Below are 22,593 nucleotides of genomic sequence, written 5' to 3'. Positions count from 1 at the left end.
TCTTTGGGTTCTTCTTTACCTCTCTCACCAAGGCTCTTCTCCCCCGATAGCTCAGTTTGGCCAGACGGCCAGCTCTAGGAAGGGTTCTGGTCGCCCCAAACGTCTTCCATTTAAGGATTATGGAGGCCACTGTGCTCTTAGGAACCTTAATTGCAGCAGAAATTTTTTTGTAACCTTGGCCAGATCTGTGCCTTGCCACAATTCTGTCTCTGAGCTCTTCAGACAGTTCCTTTGACCTCATGATTCTCGTTTGCTCTGACATGCACTGTGAGCTGTAAGGTCTTAAATAGACAGGTGTGTGGCTATCCTAATCAAGTCCAATCAGTATAATCAAACACAGCTGGACTCAAATGAAGGTGTAGAACCATCTCAAGGATGATCAGAAGAAATGGACAGCACCTGAGTTAAATATATGAGTGTCACAGCAAAGGGTCTGAATACTTAGGACCATGTGATATTTCAGTTTTTCTTTTTTAATAAATCTGCAAAAATGTCAGCAATTCTGTGTTTTTCTGTGAATATGGGGTGCTGTGTGTACATTAATGAGGAAAAAAAATGAACTTAAATGATTTTAGCAAATGGCTGCAATATAACAAAGAGTGAAAAATTTAAGGGGGTCTGAATACTTTCCGTACCCACTGTAGGTCCTTAGAAATGTTAGTTCCTAGAAACTTGAACGACTCCACTGCAGCCACAGTGCTATTCATGATGGTATGGCTCTGGTCAGCCAGGTCTGCGTGAAGGAAAGTTTAAAAAAAAAAAAAAAAAGAGTCCTTGTTTGTGTGGGTGAGGAGTTGTAGTTCGTCTAATTTATTTGCTAGGGAGCGGAGATTCGCCAGATGACTACTCAGCAGCGGAATCCTAAAACTGCGTTGTTGGAAATTCACGAGTACACCAGCACGCTTCTGACTAAAATGTCCTGTAAAACATCCGAATGCTCACATGTCAGCAGAAAGTTGTTTGGTGTGCTACTTTTGATGTCCAGGAGTTTGTTTCTAGTAAAGCTGATCGGGGAAAAGTTGCTTAAGACAGGACAAACAAACAAAAAAAAAAGTACAGGTACCAAGGAGCATCTTACCCATCAAATTGGTTGCAGTTGGTCTTTAATCTAAGATCGTTGTTGTTGGTGGTGTGTTTTTTTTTTAAATTCATAATCAATTCAACATCATAAAAGTCCAGACAGTGAGCCTGTGCTTACGTTTTACTCCGTTACAGTACTAAGCTGTATTTTAAATTCACTGCTGGCATGCTCGGCCAAAGGTGAAGAGACACCTCTTCTAATTAACAGGTTTTCAATTAATATTACACCATAAAATGACATGCTAGAAGATTCTGTGCTTCCAGCCTTGTTGAAACAGTTCAAGGAAGACTATTTCTCCTGCAGCTTGATGGTACCTGTGCACAAAATGGGGACCATTACACATTTAACAAGTGTGCAGTATTTACTTTCTTAATTTTAGTATTTTACTTTCTTTCTTAATTTTAGTGAAAACGTGAGCATATTGTATTATTTTGTATTTTGTTAAGATTTCTATTTCAGATAAATGCGGTTCTTATGAACTTTCTATTCATCAAAGAAATCTGAAAAAAATGATACTACTACTACTACTACTACTACTACTACTAATAATAATAATAATAATAATGTTTTTTGGGCAGCAAATCAGCATATTAGAATGATTTCTGAGGGATTATGTGATTGGAAATCACAGAAATAAATTACATTACTTTTTAAAATTAATTCAAACAGAAAACTTATTTTAAAAAGTAAAAATGTTTCAAAATTGTACTATTTTGATGTACTTTGAATCAAATAAATGCAGGCTTGGTGAGCAGAAGAGACTTCTTTAAAAAAAAATCATGAACACAACATGAACAGTTTTACTGTTCAAAAACCTTTGACTGGTAGTGTATCTATTTGTATAAATGAATAGTTTAATAACAGTAGTTACATAATGATTTTAAAAAGCTGAAGTGACCTTCCTTTATTTGTAAGAATATGTATAACTCAATATTTTAACTAGTTGCAAAAGCTAAATAATCAAAGTCTACTGATTAAACTGTGAAATAATCAATGATTAGTCGATTAATTGTTCTAATAATCGTTAGATTATTATTTATCAAAATAATCGTTTGTTGCAGCCCTACTCTCTACGTGCCTGCTGCTGAGCCCCGAACCCGCTACACCTAATTGCGTACTCTATCTGCGAGCCCTTTGTCTTGCCCGGGTCCCGCTACTTGTCTGTCAAGTTCTGTTTTCGTCCAGCTCTGCGTCCACCCAGAAGGCCGGTGAACGGCAGACTGTTTTTGTTGTCTTCTATAAATAAAGAGAGAGACTCAATTTACCTCTGCTTTGGGTCCTCTTTTAATATGATGGATTTTAATATGGGTTGCCCGAATAAGAACCAAGTAAGTCTCAGAGCACACAGCACCTTCATCAGATCCGCACGGTCCACCATTAGCCTGTGGTTTGGCCACCGGTGGGAGATATGATGGTCACGGATATTGTGATCTGAGTACAGTGTTACATATATCGTTAGCTAAAGTGTATATCTATAAGCTAACACTGGTCTGTCACCAAGACACCTGCCCTGTTCTCCACTGGTTCTCCTTATACCACAACTCAATTTGTCTTCTCTGACCATTGTTCTGTCTAATCCAGGTCTGTCCCTGCTCTCTTGCAGGCTCATAATTTTATGGCTGTGGTCCGTTGTACGAATATGAATATTTACATATATGAACATTTGCAATTTCCTCAGCATCCTAACTGTCATTGCGATCCATTGTTTTCCTAATGTTTAAATTAACCACACTCCCTCCCATTATGTCAGTTCCTGTTTGTAGTTCTTCAGATGTGGAAGTAATATTTTCTCACAAAAATGACTCCAGAAGTCTCTGTAGCGTTTTTAAGAATATTTTAAAGAAAATATAGTCCCTACATTATTTTTCTATACATTGACTCACTGGGGGCTTTAACCTGTTGATCTGAATCACTGTATCAACTAAATACCGCACATCACTCTGAAACCATTAGCCGTTTACAGTGAAAACATTTTAGAGACAGAATTGCCTGTCTTTTGCTGCTAATTATTTATTATATTTATATTATAATTATTATAATAATTTATAATTCATATTGAAATAATTATTATATGAACTGTCAAGTAATATTAAACTTTGTATTTGAATGAATCAAAATATATTGTGTAAAAGTCGTGTAAAATAACATTATAAATTTCAAAATAGGTTTATCCTTGTTAGAGTTACAAAAGTTATTCTGCTTAGAGTATTGAGAGGTTTTCTCTTTGTCTTTTTGTTTTTGTGTTGCATGGATCCTTTATTCTGATATACATCCTATTTCTTTCTCCTCTGTTCAAGACATAACCCACTATGCAAGGATACAAGACAGGCATTTTGTTGTGTGTATTTATCAGTTTAAACACAAGAAGACATGACAGAGAAATCAATGCATGTACCCACACTGTGCAAAGAAAAAGGCATTCTTTCGTATTGCATTTGAATGGTTTAAAAACAGTTAAATGCTTAAATTGAATGTTCAAGACTTAAAACACGTTCAAATGACAAACTTTCCTGACAATGCAGTAGCAGCACTGGCCTGATGAGGTGCTCACTGTTGAGGCCTACCATGATATCAGTGTTTCAGAACGGCTCGATTCACAGTTAAAGAAGCATGTAATTCTCAGATGCTGAGTCACTGTATCATCAACTAAATACTGCACTTCACTCTGAAACCATTAAAGCAGATATATCAGTTTTTATTATTATTTTATTGTGATAAATTGTGCAGCCCTACTGACCACTAAACTAATACTGATAATTGTACTAAAGCACACCAAAACAAGGGATTCAAATTGCATTGTGTGTTTTGATACTGCAGTTAAGATCTAAATTTCAGTTATCCTCCTCATCTTTTTCATTCACCCCCTTTTATAGCTTGAAATCTGCATAACATGGCTTTGTATCATTTTGTGTGCACTATTTGCATTTGACATTCCCATGAAAGTAATGTAGGCTTGTTTCCTAATTTAACTTTTTAATACATCATTACATATTCTACTCTATTATGTTCTTCAAATATTGTTGGCTCTGAAATGGAATGATTTTTTTCCTTCATTTGAAGTCAGTTTGAATAAAAGTGCCTACTAAATGCATATATGTAAAAGTAAAACTCAGTCACAAGTGGTCACAGCATGTATTTGAGTTGCATGATAATACTAGGTGGAAACAGGACCAGAAAGAAGAACTGGAATTATCAATAGGAAATTTACACACATGCTTTTATTCTACTTTTTGTCTTGCAGATTGTCTCATCTGATGGGTTTCAAATCAATAAGAAGTTGAACGTTCCTGTTACCAGTAATTTCCTTGGTGATGATAACCTTACATTTATTTGGTAGACATTACTGACAGATTTATGAAACCTTCTTTGCAAACTGCTCTGTGATCAATATATGTGACATCATATGTTACAGCAAATTTGTAACATACAAAAGGCCAGATTTCCTTGCATTCATTAAAGCACACAATCTCTTTGAAACATTTGTTATTCGATTTGTGTAATTAAAAAAAAAATCAGCAGCCTTTAATCAGCAAGAATGCATTAAATTGATCAACTGACTTTTACATTGTTACAAAAACAATGTATTGGTGGGCTGCACCAATAAGGCTTACATTAAGCAAAGTTTAGAGCCAATCAAGGATTTGTTGATCTAGGGTTTATTTTAAATCAAGTATTTTTAATCCTGCAGAGTTTAGCTCCAGCATTGATCAAACTCACCTGCCTGTAACTTTCTAGCAGAGATTGTCTTACTATAGGGAGATAAATTCGGTACATTATAGCCTTGACGTCATTGAATTTCAGTCAGAGTTCATGGATACCATAGGAATGAATGAGAAGTGCCGTAAGCTGAATTCCACTTGTCAAAATCAGTGACTTCTATTATAAAACTTTTTTTTTTTTTTTTTGCGGTAAACTCTAAAAATAGTTCAGTCCAAAAGTATTGTTTAGTGTAAAACATGTTGAAGATTAGCAGGCTGTCGATTCATTAAATAAGTTGTTTCCTCTAAAAAGCAGTTTATTTAGCGTAGTAAAGCTTCATTGACATCCAATAAAAAAAAAAACACGGCCTCTGGTCTCCTTTCCCACATACTGCCAGACCGGAAGCATTAGCATTAGCCGTTATGCCTTTTTTTAGGCTAATGGTTGCAGGCTTGCCTTCTAGTGGCTTTGTTTCTAGTGATCTTAAAGACCTTGATTAACTTGTTCAGGTGTGTTTGATTAGGGTTGGAGCTGAAATCTGCAGGATCTCGCAGGCCAGAGTTGAGAACATCTGCCCTATATAGTGTGCTATGTGCCAGTCACCATATAGAAAATACAAATTCTGTGACCGATTTTTCAAAATTTCACAGCTTCAGCAACTACTTATAGTGCAGGGGATGGTTCTAGAGAGCATTTAATTGGACAGAACATCTGATGAGAAGCTGAAGTGCAGGGTGATGTCAGAATCATTGATCCATATTGGCAGAAGTGAGAGACTGTTCGTTTTGAATGCTTATATCTTCTAAATGGGTCATTCCATGTCAACTCAACCAGAGGTCCCCTGCTCAAATTTTTGATTTTGCTAATATTTTTTTCTTAAGAAAGATAGACATTTATGATGAAAGCCAAAATATTAAATGTCATGGATGAATATTTACGAGATGCATGTCTAGTTTCAACATTATTTATTCTTCAGACATTCCTCTTTAAAAGAAAAGATGTATCATATTTTTGCAAACTGACCCACATTTGGTTTTTGACCTCTGAAAATATGTACATTTTAACGATTTACTTCTGGAGCCATATTAAAATTCCAATATCTCTGGAACAGAAACTTATAGGGCCTTTAAAATAAAGATGGCGAAAAGAAGGTTTAAGACCCAATAATATTTAAAAATGCATTAACGTAGTTCTTGAGTTACAGGCATCCAAACTTTGGAGAAAAAAAAAGAAAAGTGCTGTTTCCCCATTTTTGAATAGTCACCATTGGCACATAATGTAACAAAGTTGGCTAAAGTCAACAGATTTTACTAAGAGACCTACAAATCCCTGTGTAAAAATAACAATATGATGCTGCCATCTTTCTGAAGTCATTGTCAGAAAGATGGTGAAAAAACAGTTGATTACTCAGTAAATATTCATCCATGACACTTTTTATTTTGGCTTCCATCGCTATACATGCCTATCTTTTTTCATAAAAAATATTAGCAAAATCAAAAAATTTGAACCGGGGGAAGTTTTTGAAATTTGGTTGATTTTACACGGAATGAATCAAATGTGAATTTTGTCATGTTTTGAAGCACACTAGCTTAGATAACCTTTAGGGGTGGTTGATTGTGATTTTCACTTTTTTAACATTAGTTAGTGTGTAATGTTGCTGTCTGAGCATAAACAATATCTGCAGTTACAACCCTGAAAGTTCAGTGCAAACAGAGATACTATGTCTTTTAAAATTATGAAAGTTTAATGCCTACGAATATGGCTGGTAGGGACTACATCGAGCTACTTTCACGGGATGTTGACATCACAAACCCTGAAATTTACATAAACCCCACCCCAGGAACATGCAACAAAGGGGGCAAGGCCATGTTGCGCTGCTTTAGAGAAGAGGAGTTGTTGCCAAAACTAAGAGTGCACAAGAAAATCTATTCCAATATGGATCAACGATTTTAATGGCATCATCTTGCATTTCAGTTCTCATCAAATTTTCTGTCCAATCAAATGCTCTCTAGAATCCGAATAATCCCACCCACTATACTATAAATAGTTGCTGAAGCTGCGAGTTAATATTTTCTGTGTGGTGAATGGCACGTAGTACACTATATAGGGGATAGAGAACAATGCGGGCAGTGTAAATTTGTATTCTTTTGGGTCGAATGAAGTCTGATTTCACTTTGTGTCACACAAACCACTGCAGCACATAAACAGTCTGCTCCAGTCCAGAGACATGATAGCACGGAGCAGATCATATGCGCAATTCTGCGTGGACCAGAAAATGTATTTGACAAATTTGAATTCTACACAGAATGCTATTTTATATATGTGACCCTGGACCACAAAACCAGTCTTAAGTCGCTGGGGTATATTTGTAGCAATAGCCAAAAATACATTGTAAGGGTCAAAATTATTGATTTTTGTTTTATGCCAAAAATCATTAGGACATTAAGTAAAGATCATGTTCCATTTAAGATATTTGGTAAAATTCCTGCTGTAAATATATCAAAACTTAATTTTTGATTAGTAATATGCATTGCTAAGAACTTCTTTTGACAACTTTAAAGGTGATTTTCTCAATTTTTTTTTTTTTTTTTTGCACCTTCAAATTCCAGATTTTCAAATAGTTGTATCTCGACCAAATATTGGTCTATTATAGCAAACCATACATCAATGGAAGCTTATTTATTCAGCTTTCAGATGATTTATAAATCTCATTTTGGACAAATTGACCCTTATGACTGGTTTTGTGGTCCAGAGTCACATACATATAATGCGATATGGATGAGATTGTGGCTGTCACACGCTGTCAAATGTGGCTTTACCTAGCTCAATGGCTCTGAGCCAAGCTGTGATATAAATGAAACTCTATTGGCTAGAGGTCGACCGATATTAGATTTTACCGATACCGATAACTAGGTTGGACCACACTGGCCGATACCGATTAATCGACCGATAGTTTTTACAAATGGATACAGAACGGAAAATAAATAGTGCTCTACTCTTTTTAAAAAAAAAAAAAAAAAAAAAAAAAAAAAAAAACAAGTAGCCTACTGAACCATACTTTGTAAATGAATAAAAATAATAATATTAATTATATATTGATCATTACACTTAGTTCATTAATGTTTATAAAAGCAAGTAAACTTTTTAAAATATTAAGTAAATGCTGAAATTAACACAGTCTAACAAGGAACAGTACTTCTATTCTACAGCTTTTATCAATCTTAATGTTCCAAATGGACTCATATTGTAAAGTGTTACCATTACATCAACAATCAAGCTAAAGATGGCCATCTTTAAATATCTACACAAAGGCCATAGTATTGAAATTGCATACGTATGGATATTGTGTACTTTCACAATTTAACTGCTTTTATTCTAGAACATTTGTGGTTGTCTAATCAAAACATAAAAATATGTTAGTCACACAGCAGGCAAAAGTGCAGCGCCGCCTCTAGAAGAACTCACAGCTATCCAGTATCACACACACTGGACACGTCACGTCACGTCTACAAGACTTTATTTGATCACTAAACGGGCAAAAGTATACTGCTGTCCTTTCTCCACTAATGCAGCATCTAGTCAACGAATTCGTCACTTAGTAATGACAAGAAAACATGCACTACAGTATACTGTACACACCGTTTCGTTGTTGACGTTTTAAATCCGCCTTTGAAGTGTCCCGCTCTGTGTGGCAGGCAGTCACGTGTCTAAGCAAACCCCATGTGCTGTCAGTGATTTCCGCCACTAGAGGCCGCTCTCGTGCTGTATAACAAAGACTATAGGGACTTTGCTGTATAATTGCGACCTTCTCAGCCGCTCCAGCAACGGATCCAACCCGGAAAAAACTATCGGCATGGATTTTTGCCGATAACCGATAGTTCCACCAATCAACTATCGGTGCCAATTGATCTGCAAAACCGATACATTGGTCGACCTCTACTATTGGCTATATTGGGGTATATATTCAGTATTAATATCGAATTGACCAAGCTGACACTATCAGATGAGGAGACAATGATGACTTTATTTACATTTTAAATCCCTCTGGGCCTCTTCAGTCAGAAATGTAAAATGTAAAATTTTGCATTTTGAAATCATGTATAACTTATAAATCATAATATGTCAAATTAATAGTTATTAAGATTGATGTAGTTTGGAATTGGTAAAATAAAGGTATATAATATATAAAGTAAAATATATATATATATATATATATATATACTATTTTTATTATATTTTTGGTCAAAGAAATACAGCTCTGGTGAGCATTAGATGACTTCTTATGTATATAATGAAAAATAGAAGGTTCAGACTATAAATGGTATCAGACTAATTTACTGTATATTTGTAAAATTATTCCTTATACATTCTCAGATGCTTCAATGGAATGGACATCCTAATTTTGTGTTTTTCTCTAGTGGAAACTGAGAAGTTTGAATTATGTCAAAGTGGAGTCGATTCAGAAGAATCTGAGCATCAGGGAAAGGTTGGCCACACACCACTGTTTACTTTTGAAGTATTACAACATTATTGTCCTCCTGAAAGAATGTAATGAAGAAAAAACAACAACAACAGATAAGTCTGTAGCATGGCATGTTGTGGTCAGTGTTTTACCCTCAACTTTTCTGCATTCACTGTCTTCTAATTTATAATTGCTAATTTGTTGATGTTCACTTGTGACGCAAGTGCCACATTCATTGATGTGTTCTCTGTCTTTGCCTGGCTCAGGTGGACTTAACAGTTCCAAGGCAGATTGTGTCCTGTACCCAGCCAGATGGATACAGAAAGGTAGAGGAAAAAGAAGAGAGAGAAGAAGAGCAAACTAACAGATCACCAGGAATTCATGTCATCCATAGAGACAGGAGACAAGGTGTTGGGTAAGAAATGCAAATACAGTTCAATACAGTCCATGGTTCAATACCTACCTCTGTTATTAACCATGGTTTTCATTGTGGTTCTGATATCTTGCCACTTCAGTGTTTTTTTTTGTTTTTTTTTTTTTTTAAACAAATTAACAAAACACTCCTGTAAACCTCTGTACACTGGAAAAAGCATGGTTTAGTATATGTCTGCTTAATTTTTCGTTTTTTTAAGCAAAATAGAATAGGTTTTATTCATACTGGACGCCAGAGGGCACCCTCGTGCAGAAAATCCACATATGGTGAGGAGCGTTGTTTACTTTAGCCACATTTAGCGTGTTTAGTTGCAAAACTTGCTAACTAGCACATTATTAGGAAATGTGATTGCGGAGATTCATAAAAAAAAACCTTATACTCACTTGTGCTGTAGGTAAAGCTGGATTACGAATGATTTTCTGAACATAGACACATTTATGTAGATCGGGAGGCGCATTCCCTTCACAAACAAACGTAATCCACTGCATCTTTAGCGGCTCAGATGTCGGGAGTAAATAACGACCACTATGTTCATTATTACATCCAGCAACACTCAATCTGAGATATTCTTGTCTAATTTACATCCCTGTTCCGGCATCGAAACAATGGAGGTCGACTGTTAGCTGTATCTTGGGAGCGGCCTCTGTCGCCATCTGAGAATGGCTCGATTTGAAAAAGGGGATGTTATTTTTACAGATTAATTAAAAACCACTGCATGGATTTTTTCATTATAGGGTAGATGTGTACATACGCTGCCAACACACGTTAATGTTTAAACAGCATGTAAAAGTGAACTTTGCATCTAATGACCCCTTTAACAATCTGTCTATCCCGGACTGTGACTTCGCCACTTCCTGTGGATTTGTTCATTTTATTTCTGCGACTAAGGGATTAATACAATTTTGGTCAACCAACAGTGGCGTACGGGACACCCCCGCAGCCCCCGAGTGTTCTGAGACACTGCAAAAGACGCAAGCCGTGAGCGCAAAGGTAGTGCAGTGGAGCGGGCTTAATGTTTTACAAAATAACAACCCGGGAAAATCTATTTTTCTCACAATTCACTTGTCATGAACACTATAGGCCTATTTCTAAGACAAGCACACTGTAATCAAAGTGGATATTTTTACTGTGGCTTATGCATCCCCACACATGGCGGGAAAATTTTTTTAAGCGTGTGCACAATATAATTCGCTCCCTCCTTTTACTAAATCATGTGCACAACTTACTAACTTGTTCATTGATTTGATTGATCTAAATCCAGGTCACGATTTGGTAATGTTGATGCGCCGTGTTCGGGAAACAGTCGTGACTAGCTAGTTCGTTTCTACAACACTGCATCATACTATGGAGGTTGATCACTGAGTTACATCATTGTACGGGAAACGCACCCTAGTTTAGTTCTTCTAAGTATCGAGAATGCATACACTCACAACATCAACATTAAGCTGCAGTCAAAGTCTTTGCACATCAAAACATTTGAAGAGTGCAAACGATTCGGTGGAGTTTTGCTTGTTTGTGATTGTCAGTTCATAAAAAGAATAAATAAGTTAATTACAAAAGTTGGTATATGTTTACAAAAGAATGTAGCATTTTTAGTTATTCCTTTAATTTGTTTTTGTCCTTGTTGTTTTTTTGTTTTTGTTTTTTACTGTTCATTTTCTCACTGAAAGACATGAATTTTGCTTGTATATTTTTTAAAAGAGTTAGGGAGTCGTATGTATAGGACAGTGTTTGAACTAAAACGTGCTGGCGTACATTGATTTTATTGAGCTTACTATTAATTAAAATGCAGCCTGTGGCCTATAGCAGATATTTGTGTATTATTGTTGAGGAATCCACCTGCTATTGCTAAAATAACAATCAAATCAAAGCAGTGGCACTTTTGCCTCCACGTTCATAGACTAAATATATTCCTGCAGGGATTTCCATCTGACTGAAAAGCAATATCAAATACACACATAGTATAGACTATATGCTATTCAATAATAATGTCAAAGGCATCAATGCAATGATAATTCACCACATTCATTACTGATAAATTAGTTGAGTAAATGTAAATGGAGGGACGGACTTAAGTGCACAATGGCATCCCAGATATTTTTTGTAACCCGTGTGTTTTTAACATAGACTTGCATTCAGTGCGATAAACATAATAATCAAAACCAAACAGATATTTCTGGCAGAGTATCTGAAGTACGAACTGTAAAGGCACAGCCCTATTCTGGAAAAGGGGGTGGGGAGCAGCAGCTTATTTGCATTTAAAGAGACATGCATGAAAACCGTGTTTCTGCGTCCACTTAAAATAGGCATTTTCAAAGTGATCTGTGTGGTATTTTGAGCTGAAACTTCACAGACACATTCGGAAGAGTGTGGACTTGGAGAGTCCAAAAGAACACCAAATAATATAAAGAAATGTATGCACACCAAAATAGTATAGTATGCGTACAGTGCAACAGCAGTGAGCTTGTTTAAATGTTAAACAATAAAGTTGCGATTCCAAACAGCACCAAGCGCCTTGATCTGACTGCATGTACCTACTACAATACATGGATCCACAACAGCCCCATACATATGACAAGTCAAAACATTATCCAAAATGTGGATAACTGCGGAAACTATGTGAATATACTGAAATGTGTCCCTGCGTTGCTCTGCGGTATGTATATAAATCGTAACGCCTTTACCTTTATTATTTATTATTTTCAGGTTAGGTGTAGGTTGAGTCTGGCCTAAATTTATAAGCATTTTAAATGACTTACGGTTTGGTCAGAAGACTTCTCTATGATACGTTCTTGCTCAAGTCTTAAAACACTAAAAATCAAAGCCTCATAGGCAGTTCATCTTAATTAAGTTTTATTTTTATGTCACTTTTTTTAAAACAAAAATGTAAAGGCAAGTAAAAATTCCTCGTTATAGTTTAAATATAATAATTACACTTTAAATCAGAGGTGTAGTCAGCTCTGGGCTTAATTTTATTCTGCTGTTTAGTGATTGAAGTGGAAAAAAGAAGCCCCAATTAAGTAATTTATTTATTTATGTATTTAAATATTAAATAAATAAATAAATAATTACTTTTTAATTTTCATAATTCACAATGTGTGTATAGTGCCACAATCAATCAATAATTAAATAAATGTTTTCAATACAAATAAGTACAAGTCAAGCTGCGATACTAAACAGGACCACAAGGAGATGCCAAAAATCACTAAACTGCCTGCCTGTACTAATACAGATCCATTCAGAATCACTAAACCACTGACTACCTAAATAAATAATCTAAAACACCTTCAGTCAGTATCCATTATAAAATACTCTTTCTTGTAAGCCAAATACACTCAAAAGAATAATTTATTGACATCTGGACATAGTCACAATTTTTTTCGCAAGTGTTTTTAGAAGATTTATCTGTGCTGAATTTTACATAAATAAATCACAACAATCCCGTGCTATGGGCACAGCCATTAGTAAAGGCTGCAGCGGAAGTTTTTTACACTACTATTGGAAACTTCTGCTATTTGAACACGGTGTAAAAAAGAGGAGGATCCTTGCTTTAAGACCAAATCATTGAGACCAAATTCAGAAATCGAATATACTGATACATATGCATTTTCTTGTTTACATTCACTTAAGACAAAAACAATTGTGTTTATGAGGATACTTGCAAAGATGGCATTTTGACACACAAGTGTGTGTGTGTGTTTGCCCACACACTTTCGAGCACAATAAGAACTCAGTTCAGTACTCACACGCTGTATGAGTAGCAAATTAGCTGGAATATATTTTTACAATTTTTATTATCGCATGTACAACTAAACAATCTTTTTAAGAATTGACATTGTCAGGAATCGATTGACCGTTTTATGTGCTGTATAAATTATTTGATTACTACCTGTACCTGCCATTAAATAGACATTAATGCTTATATGGCATTGAATTCAAATACAGTCACTCACTCCTGTCACTTAGAGTGTAGTTCAGTGAGACAGAAAGACAGCCTAAAAACATCAAAAAACAAACAAAAAAACATGTTTTTTATGATCTTTTTCTCTCTTTCCCTCAGGTTAAGCAGTATAGACAGTTCTTTGTCTTTGCGTAGCCAGAAGAATAAGGAGGCAGAGCAAGAACTACATGATATGTCAGAAAAACTATCTCGTCGTCTGGAGGAACTTGATCTGGTCAGTAACTCAATTCATGGGTGTTTCTCTATTGATCTTGTGGTGTTTTTGTTTGTTTGTTTTTTTCCAAACACCAAAGGTGCAAATACAATAAGCGACACTATTACATATGTAGATTGTTGTCATTCTGACATTGCCTGACATAATATATTAGTATCCATTTAAAATGTAAAAACCATTTCATGCCTCTGTTGAACAGATGAAGCTTAAGGTTAGTCCCAGATTAAAATGCATATTTGAGCTGTCTCAACTGAAAATATCTTGTTCTGTAAGCATAGTAAACCAACACCTGTTTGTCAATATTTGTTTTTTTGTTTTTTTTTTTTGTTTTTTTGTCCTTTTTTTGTCTTTTTGTTGTTGTGTGTCTCAGTTTGTATTACATTTTGCATTACGTAATGTTGGAGCAAAAAGAGACGAGTAAATGATAATGAATTGCAGTCTGTAGTGTTCTAGTGATTTTATGCTGCATATATAACTGTACAATATATGTGTTACTTAAATTGGCTTTGTGGTGCAGATGTTGAAGCGTGCTCTAAATGAAATTGGGGAGATGTGTGAGCCAGGAGAGGAAGATAAACAGTCTCATCATAGCGACAGCATCATGGAGTGTGTCATTAATATGTCAAGTATGTGCTCTCACACTACTGTCAACAAGTGACAGTACACTAGGCAACTAAACAGACTTGTGTTTCTATCCAGGTTCATGTCATTCCAGAGCTCATACACACTCATTGCCCCCCTTCCCTTCACCTGCACAGCACTCTAACCAGCAAGATGTTCTAATCAAAGACTCATACAATGCCAGTCACAGCCAGCAACCGCTCAGAAACACCCAGGTACATCCCATACATTACACCAAAATGCATCTTCCTACACTTTAAAAGATTTATAGCCCAATAGCCTGATCTGTGGACTGTGTTTTTGATTTTGTGTGTGTGTAGTTCACAGACTCAATCTGTAAAGATAGACTAGAGCCATTAGTACTGCAGGAGCAAGCAGATATGACCGCTGAGAGACCCCATGCTCAGAAAATGGTCAGTGATGTTTTTCTCTCATTTGTGGTAGATTAAGTTTTGTTATGAAATGCAGTACCATACAAAATTACATTAGGTGCGTCACAAAAACATTTGTTTTAAGGTGGTAATTTTATTTGTCAGTTTTAAGTCCGTTTACACATTCAGATGTCAGATTACAGAAAATTTGTTCCAGTATTTGTTTTAAGATTGTGTGATTTTGTTTATTTACACTGCCAGAGCTTTCTTGTGTTCTGTACTGTCCTTCATCATTAATCTTATGGTTTAATTACATCATCTGCATGGATGGTAAGTTGGATGGCATTATCACTCCTGTTGATATAGTCATATAGCCATAGTGTTTTTGTTTTTGTTTAGCACTTTTTCTTTTTCTTTTTTTTCTTTTTCTTTTTCAAATCTTTTGAAAAATGCATCTTTCAAATCCATTGCTATAAACCAACCCCCCGGGCTGAATTTGGGCAAGGTTCTTACAGTGGTCATTTTGAACAAGCGTTTTACTAACTTTCCATTTAGTGCTCTTGGATCCAAAATCATAGACAGGCCACCATTCTTCTTGGGAACCAGGAAGCAAGTGGCCCCTGATGGCCTCCTTGACCGCAACCAAGTAACCATACTCTTCCACCCCTTTGACTCTGAAGAGGAGTTGAGTTCCCTGGTCATGGGCTTGGTCTGAGTGAGGAGAGTGCCATCCATCCGCTTCTTCGTAGGCTGTTCTGAGGCTTACCATTGCAGGCCTTATCTCAAACCCTCACATCAGAGAGGATATTCAGAAGTTGCTGGTCACTGGAAGATTATGCTCATCCATTGGAGCCTCTGACCAAGCACCTGGCTCAGAGGCAGTGGGTGACAAGGCGTCTTTCTCTCTGGTTCCGAAGGAGACCAGATCCTGTGCTTCAGGGCAAGGGTGAAAGATGCCCTCTATATACAAGATTTGTGGCTGCAGAGAATGATGAGCACATGGGCACTGCGCCACTGTCAGCTGATTGAGGGAGCATCCTGAAGGAGGCTGCTGAGTCCTTGCGCAGCTGTCGATCTGTGAGACGCAGTAGTGGGTGACTTCCAGAACACTGCAGCAAGTCTTGCACAGAGAGACTTGATCGGCAGTTTCCCACAGAAACTGCAATCAGGTCTCCCCATCGCACTCCTCATGTGAGTCTGGCACCTTGATTGGGCCGTCACTCACATTGCACGCTCTGAGCAGCATCTCTTTTTCACTGGCCCGCAGGATGGGATTGTCCTCAGTCTTCGGCTCGTGAGTATCCACTGCGAAAAAACAGGAGTGAAGTTGAGTGCAGGAGAAAGGTTCAAAGACGATAGGGCTTATTATAGCTGCCAGACCTTCCCACGCTTGAGTGCCATTGGCTATTGAAGGTGCAAAGGCATGATTCAATCAGGGTTCAGCATTTTTGGAGAAAGAGAGTTTCCCCAGCGCATCAGCTCTGAGACAATGTTGAGAAACAGACCTCAAAAGGGAACTCCAAAAGGTGATGATCAAGAGGGAAAAAATGCAGCAAACTGAAAAGACCAAGCCTTGTGTTATTCTCCTAATGTCTGAAAAAAACACATAAAAGAAATTTTACAGCTCATTCAGTCAAACTGACGTTTTGTGCAGCGCAATGAATAAGATTTAAAAGCACAAGAATTTGCTTTAAAAAAAAAAAATTGTTTCAGTCTTTTTGTGTGCAGCTTACCTAAACCAGAAGTGCCTACAGTACCATAATTTAAAATGCAGTAAGGTTATTAGGAAAGTGGCGGCTAACAAATATGGCATTGTGCGGTTTTATTCTGATGTGCAAATGAGTGCTTAGTGATTATTTAAAACATTTCTTTCATTTAAACAAAACCAAAGCTGAAAACCTTAAGAATACTCAAAGATGTACAGATCTAGTTATTATTAATGTTTTATGTTATTACTGTTTTATGCATTTGTGCAGGAGCCTGAATACCACCAGGCAGTGTGTAGAGAAGCTCCTTCTGTTCACAGATCCTGCACCAAGTCACCTTTCTCTCGAACCTCTGGAGCTAAACTCCAACAGACAGTCAGAAGAGAGACACATTTGTGTAAGACAGCAACCAGTGACAGAGCACACAAACACACACACACACAAACTGGCATATACTGTATGGTTTACAAGGACTCTTCTTTAAGAGAAACCGGTAAATTTAGCCCAAGGGGAAATAATTATATTTATAGGAAATTCTGACAGAATCAGTACTTTATGGCTGATCAATTGAATTTCGTAGAGAAGACATGTAACCACACACTCATTTGCAGAGAAGATTCTTGATTTTATTTTATTTAAAAAATAAAATAATCTTCTCTGCAAGTGAGTGTGCGGTTACATGTCTTCTTTATGAAACTTTCTCAATGAAAGGTTTTCTGACCTGCACCTCAGATGGTGTGCGTATGTTTATTTATTTCATTTAAGAAACTGATCAATTGAATTGCCACAACTATCAGCTATCTGACAGATATTAAATATATATATATATATATATATATATATATATATATATATATATATATATATATATATATATATATATATATATATATATATTCAATTTAATTTTAAATTCATGTTTATTTGCATAGCGCTTTTCACAATACAAATTGTTGCAAAGCAGCTTCACAGAAAATTAAAGGGGTGGTTGACTTTTTTTTTTTTTTTTTTTTTTTTTTTTTTGTAAATGGCGTCGTCAATATTGCTTATCAGGTATTATGTGTATTACTGTTTTACCATGGTGCAGTACACTTTTCTCTGACCTTTTTTTAATTTGAGGGAAGCAATAGCTTGCACAATACAAGGTAGTAGTCAGTAACATCGTCATATAATGCAATATAATTAAAATCTAGCAAATGATTAAAATGATGAGTGGGTGCAGTGATGTTTTGCTTGACCCCAAAATAGTTTATTAAGTCTGTAAACGCAAGTCCTGATGCATAATTTGTATTATCAACGTGAATGTTAAAATCTCAGACAGTTAGCGTTTTATCAACATTAACCAAGACATTTACTATCTATTTACTTCCTATTTTTAAGAAATCTGGTATCCATTTTCATTTCTACACTAATGACAACCAGCTCTGTCTGTTTTCTAAGCCCTCAAATTCCTTTCCTCCACTTTCTTAGTCGAGCTGTTTCTGAAATTAAAGATTGGCTTTCAGCTTATTTCCTAAAAGTTAATAGCTGTAAAACTGAAGTCTTCTTTGCAGTCTTAAAATGTATTCTGACAAAATCCGATTATATTTCTGTGACTATTAACAACTCTGCAATTTTTCTTTCCCTGCTTAAGAGTCTGAGTGTTGTCCACGATAGCACCCTAAACTTTGAAGCTTATGTTAATAAAATGCATACTGCATACTTTCGTTTAAGTAATATCAATCATCACTGTCCCTCTCTCACAATGAGTAGCACTGCAGTTTTTATCAATGTACTGGTTACTACGTATTGCTTACTACACTTCTAAACTTCTCTATAAACTTAATTTGTTTAAGAACTCTGCAGCTCGTGTTCTTTCTAGAACTCTTTCCATTGAGCACAGTTCTCCAGTTCTTTCTGTGATTATACTGGCTTCTGTTGTTGTATAAGTATTGTATTGTTCATAAATTTCTGATTCTTATGTTCAGTCTCACTCCTCCGCACCTTACTGATCTTCTTTATATCTACATCCCTTTATGTTCTATCAGATCTTTTTTTTTTTTTTTTTTTTTTTGTTTTTTTTTTGGTCTTCACGTATATTTTCTTGACCACCATGGGAGCTATAAATTTTAGTTATGCTGCCCTTTTTTTTTTTACCTAGTAAGAGTGAAGGACAACAATCTTCTTCCCATTCTGCTGGAAGAGTTTCCACAGGTGCAACTGTCTCCTCACACTTTGTCCCGCATGTGGAAACAGCAACTCCATCAGATTGACCAGCTCAGCTCCTCCCAAAATCAGAACAGGCAGACACAGTCCAAACTTTTAAAACAAGTGAGATACAATTAAATTTGTTTTAATTAAACATTTACACTTACAGTAGTGTCGTCAGCATACTGTCAGCATGACAATTAAAGCACTTCCTCTGTAATATAAAAATTAAAAATGGCTAAATGTAAGAATAAATCTACATAATATATTCTGAGCCTTCTATGGCCTTACATTAACATAATGTGGCGGCAAAAAAATGTTGCTGTCTGCCAGAGCTCTTAACACTTGTTACACACTTGAACGCTGTTGTAGTAAGCAATGTATACTGTATAAGTCGCATGTAATAATAACGTGTCAACTGTAAGCACATGTTGACAGATTTTAATTAACAACTGATATGTCTCGGCTGACTAATGATCAGTGTGTACAAGTTCATTGTGTGTTTGTATTTGTAGCTAGAAGATGCTCAGAAAAGACATGACATGCTGGTGCAGATAATCCACAAAGAAAAGGAACACAACCGTCGCCTGGTAAGGGCATACTCATTAATAAAAACACTAAGAATAAATCACAGAAAATGAAAAGACTTTGAGCTCAACAACTCTGATTCTTATATCTGTGTATGTTTCAGAGAGAGTTCAGGGAGAGGATCCAACAGCAGAAGTCAGCTCAGAATAAGCTTAGAGAACAGAGACAACAGGTTGCTCGTGCTAAAAAATATTACAGCATCTATCATACTCAGCTACGTTCCAGACTGATGCAAGCAAAGACACAAGAAGAGCAAGTAAGTGCAGAATCCACAACCACTACACATGCCAAGTACCTGAAATCTAATGCAGTTGCAGAATTACCCTCACAGAAATGCAGTTACTTATATATCCGCTAGAATATGACGTTATTTTAATGACAAATGTCGAGAGTGCATTATTGTAGCGTGAAAGTAGATTAATAGAATACGCAAGCAAAAATCCCTCCCCTTGCACACTGATTCCTTTGCTCTAGCACAAAGCTGGACACGTGCTCTCAGATATACACTGCTCTTGCCCAGAGAGAGTGCGCACACTTAAAACGTGCGTGTGCGCCTTCAAATTGTGTCCTATGCACTCACAAATCTCTCTGTGCTCATTTTCGCACCGGAATTAAAGGTTGTCATAAGTTATCATTATGCACTTTTAAAAAGCATCTCAAAACAGATTTGTTTACTAGGGCCTTTTTTATTGTTGAATTTTACACAGTTATTGTACTTTTTGTTACTACTTCATCTCTTTTATGTTTGGATTTTGTTATTTTCTGTGAATGTACACATGCATCTCTCTGTAAAGTACTTTATAAACACTGTTTTAAAAGGTGCTATATAAATAACGTTTTAACCAATCAGACTTCCATGACTAACCGAAGATAATACTGAAAATATTATTTACACTCTAAATCTAATTGACAATCAAAGATGGATCTTTAATTTCTTTCCAGTTTAATAATATTTAACAATGTTAATGTAATCTATATTAGAAATGGCTAAGAATTGGGTACTTGGATGATTTGTACACACAAATAACCTCTGTCCATTTGGTTGGTCAAACCCATCTCTAAAGACTTCGTTTAAAAGATCAGTGTTATGTCATATTATGTCAAATGCCTCAACTGATTTTAAAATCATTGCAATAAATTCTCATTTGGTATAAGTAACAATTCCTATCAAATCAACATCAAATGCAAAAATAGATGTAAGTAACGCAAGATATCATAACACAATAAATGCACTGATCACTGAATCACTGCTGTTTGGATATTTATTGGAAGTTTTTTTTTTTTTTGTTTGTTTGTTTGTTTTTGTTTTTTTTTTTATCCAGTGTTTGTTTTCAGTTATTTATCTGATTAGTTAGATGGGGTTTGTTCATGAAAACCCACTTTATATTAGCTACACATTCAATGGCACTTTCCTATAAAACAGTGAATTTACAGTTATATGCATTTTCTGCAAGTGCATTAAACCCAGAATAATAATGTAGTGATGTCATGACAAATATGAGAAATTCATTATAGTTTTATGGATGGATAGATAGATGGATAGATAATTAACATATTATTCTATATTATATGATTCTAACATTATTAGCAAGTTACTAGCATGTTGCTAGCATGTTTTTAACATGATTAGCAAGTTACTAGCATGTTGCTAGTCTGTTTCTAGCATGATTAGCAAGTTGTTAGCATGTTGCTAGCACGTTTCTAACATGATTAGCAAGTTGCTAGTGTGTTTCTAACATAATGTTGCTAGCACGTTTCTAGCATGATTAGCAAGTTGATAGCATGTTGCTAGCACATTTCTAAGATGTTTAGCAAGTTGCTAGCATGTTTCTAGAATGATTAGCATGTTGTTAACATGTTTCTAACATGATTAGCTAGTTGCTAGCATGATTAGCAAACTTGCTAGCATGTTTCTAACATGATTAGCAAGTTGTTAGCATGTTGCTAGCATGATTAACAAAGTTGCTAGCCTGTTTCTAGCATGATTAGCAAGTTGTTACCATGTTGCTAACATGTTTCTAGCATGATTAGGAAGTTGCTAGCATGTTTCTAGCATGATTAGCAAGTTGTTACCATGTTGATAACATGTTTCTAGCATGATTAGCAAGTTGTTAGCATGTTGCTAGCATGTTTCTGGCATGATTAGCAAGTTACTAGCATGATTTTGGTTGCTAGCCATAGATAGATAGTAATGATTAGATGATAGATAGATAGATAGATAGATAGTAATGATTAGATGATAGATAGATAGATAGATAGATAGATAGTAATGGTTAGATGATAGATAGATAGATAGATAGATAGATAGATAGATAGTAATGGTTAGATAGATAGATAGTAATGGTTAGATGATAGATAGATAGATAGATAGATAGTAATGGTTAGATGATAGATAGATAGATAGATAGATAGATCGATAGATAGTAATGGTTAGATGATAGATAGATGGATAGATAGATGGATAGATGAGTTTGAATGGATTAGAAATACAGTACATAGAAGGGAAGTTTGATTGAGTCTCAAAGGATTCTGGGAGTTTTGACAGTTCGAATTTGAAAAGTGTTGGCTCATTTGAACATTCCGTCAGTGTAAGTCTATGGGATTTTTTCCCCATTTTAATCATCATTTTTAGGAAAATCGTAAGTCCGATCAGTTAGAAAAGATATAGCACACTTGGTCAGATCAGTCTGAAGATCTGGGCTGAGTTTGGAGTTTGTAGAGTTAAAGCTCTAGGAGGAGTTAGAGTCAGAAATTTTAGTCTCAGAAGAATAATAATAACTGTAAGTTTAAGTCGGATTTCAGTAAGTTGGCTTTCTCAAGCCAACTTAATTATCCAAGCACTGATTCCTAGCCATGTCTAATGTTTGATTAATATGATTAAGTAGTATTAAATTGTAAAGAAATTACAGATCCATCTTTGATTGTCAAAACAATTCCAGGTTCAGTTCCCTCTCAGCAAATAAGATTTCATGTAGTATTTTCATCAGACAGTGGAAATCTGATTGGTTGGTAACTTTTGACCATGTTTAATCCGGTTTTATGCTGGTGAAAAGGAAATCTGCATGTGAGATTTCGCACTACAATAATGCACTCTCGACATTTGTCATTAAAATAACGCCATACTAGAGTTCCTCTTGTTGGTAACATTAAAGGGAGTTGCACACTAAAAGGCAAAGCAAGGCATGCATCCTTATGCATGTTGTCTAACCCCAGCAGGTTAAGATGTCTAAAAGTTTTAGTTCTAATGCATCGTATGCAAAATCGCCAACG

General features: G+C 35.7%; 1 protein-coding gene across 7 annotated transcripts in view; it reads left to right on the top strand.

The window, feature by feature from the left end:
- The window catches only part of LOC127166505 (centrosomal protein of 95 kDa-like), a 54,910-nt gene that overhangs the window by 19,331 nt on the left and 12,986 nt on the right, over positions 1–22,593 (top strand). For 6 of the 7 annotated variants that reach the window (XM_051111834.1, XM_051111831.1, XM_051111832.1 and 3 more), the window contains 11 exons: positions 4,323–4,389; positions 9,199–9,266; positions 9,509–9,657; positions 13,736–13,850; positions 14,368–14,476; positions 14,550–14,686; positions 14,792–14,884; positions 16,819–16,945; positions 18,689–18,858; positions 19,251–19,325; positions 19,427–19,579. In XM_051111834.1, coding sequence (XP_050967791.1) covers positions 4,323–4,389; positions 9,199–9,266; positions 9,509–9,657; positions 13,736–13,850; positions 14,368–14,476; positions 14,550–14,686; positions 14,792–14,884; positions 16,819–16,945; positions 18,689–18,858; positions 19,251–19,325; positions 19,427–19,579 — 1,263 coding nt within the window. The remainder of the gene's footprint in view (positions 1–4,322; positions 4,390–9,198; positions 9,267–9,508; positions 9,658–13,735; positions 13,851–14,367; positions 14,477–14,549; positions 14,687–14,791; positions 14,885–16,818; positions 16,946–18,688; positions 18,859–19,250; positions 19,326–19,426; positions 19,580–22,593) is intronic. The other variant, XM_051111836.1, reaches the window with a different exon arrangement.

This window comes from Labeo rohita, chromosome 6, assembly GCF_022985175.1.
Source record: "Labeo rohita strain BAU-BD-2019 chromosome 6, IGBB_LRoh.1.0, whole genome shotgun sequence".
In the NCBI taxonomy this organism is placed as follows: Eukaryota; Metazoa; Chordata; class Actinopteri; order Cypriniformes; family Cyprinidae; genus Labeo; species Labeo rohita.
This window is presented reverse-complemented; position numbering and strand designations above follow the sequence as displayed.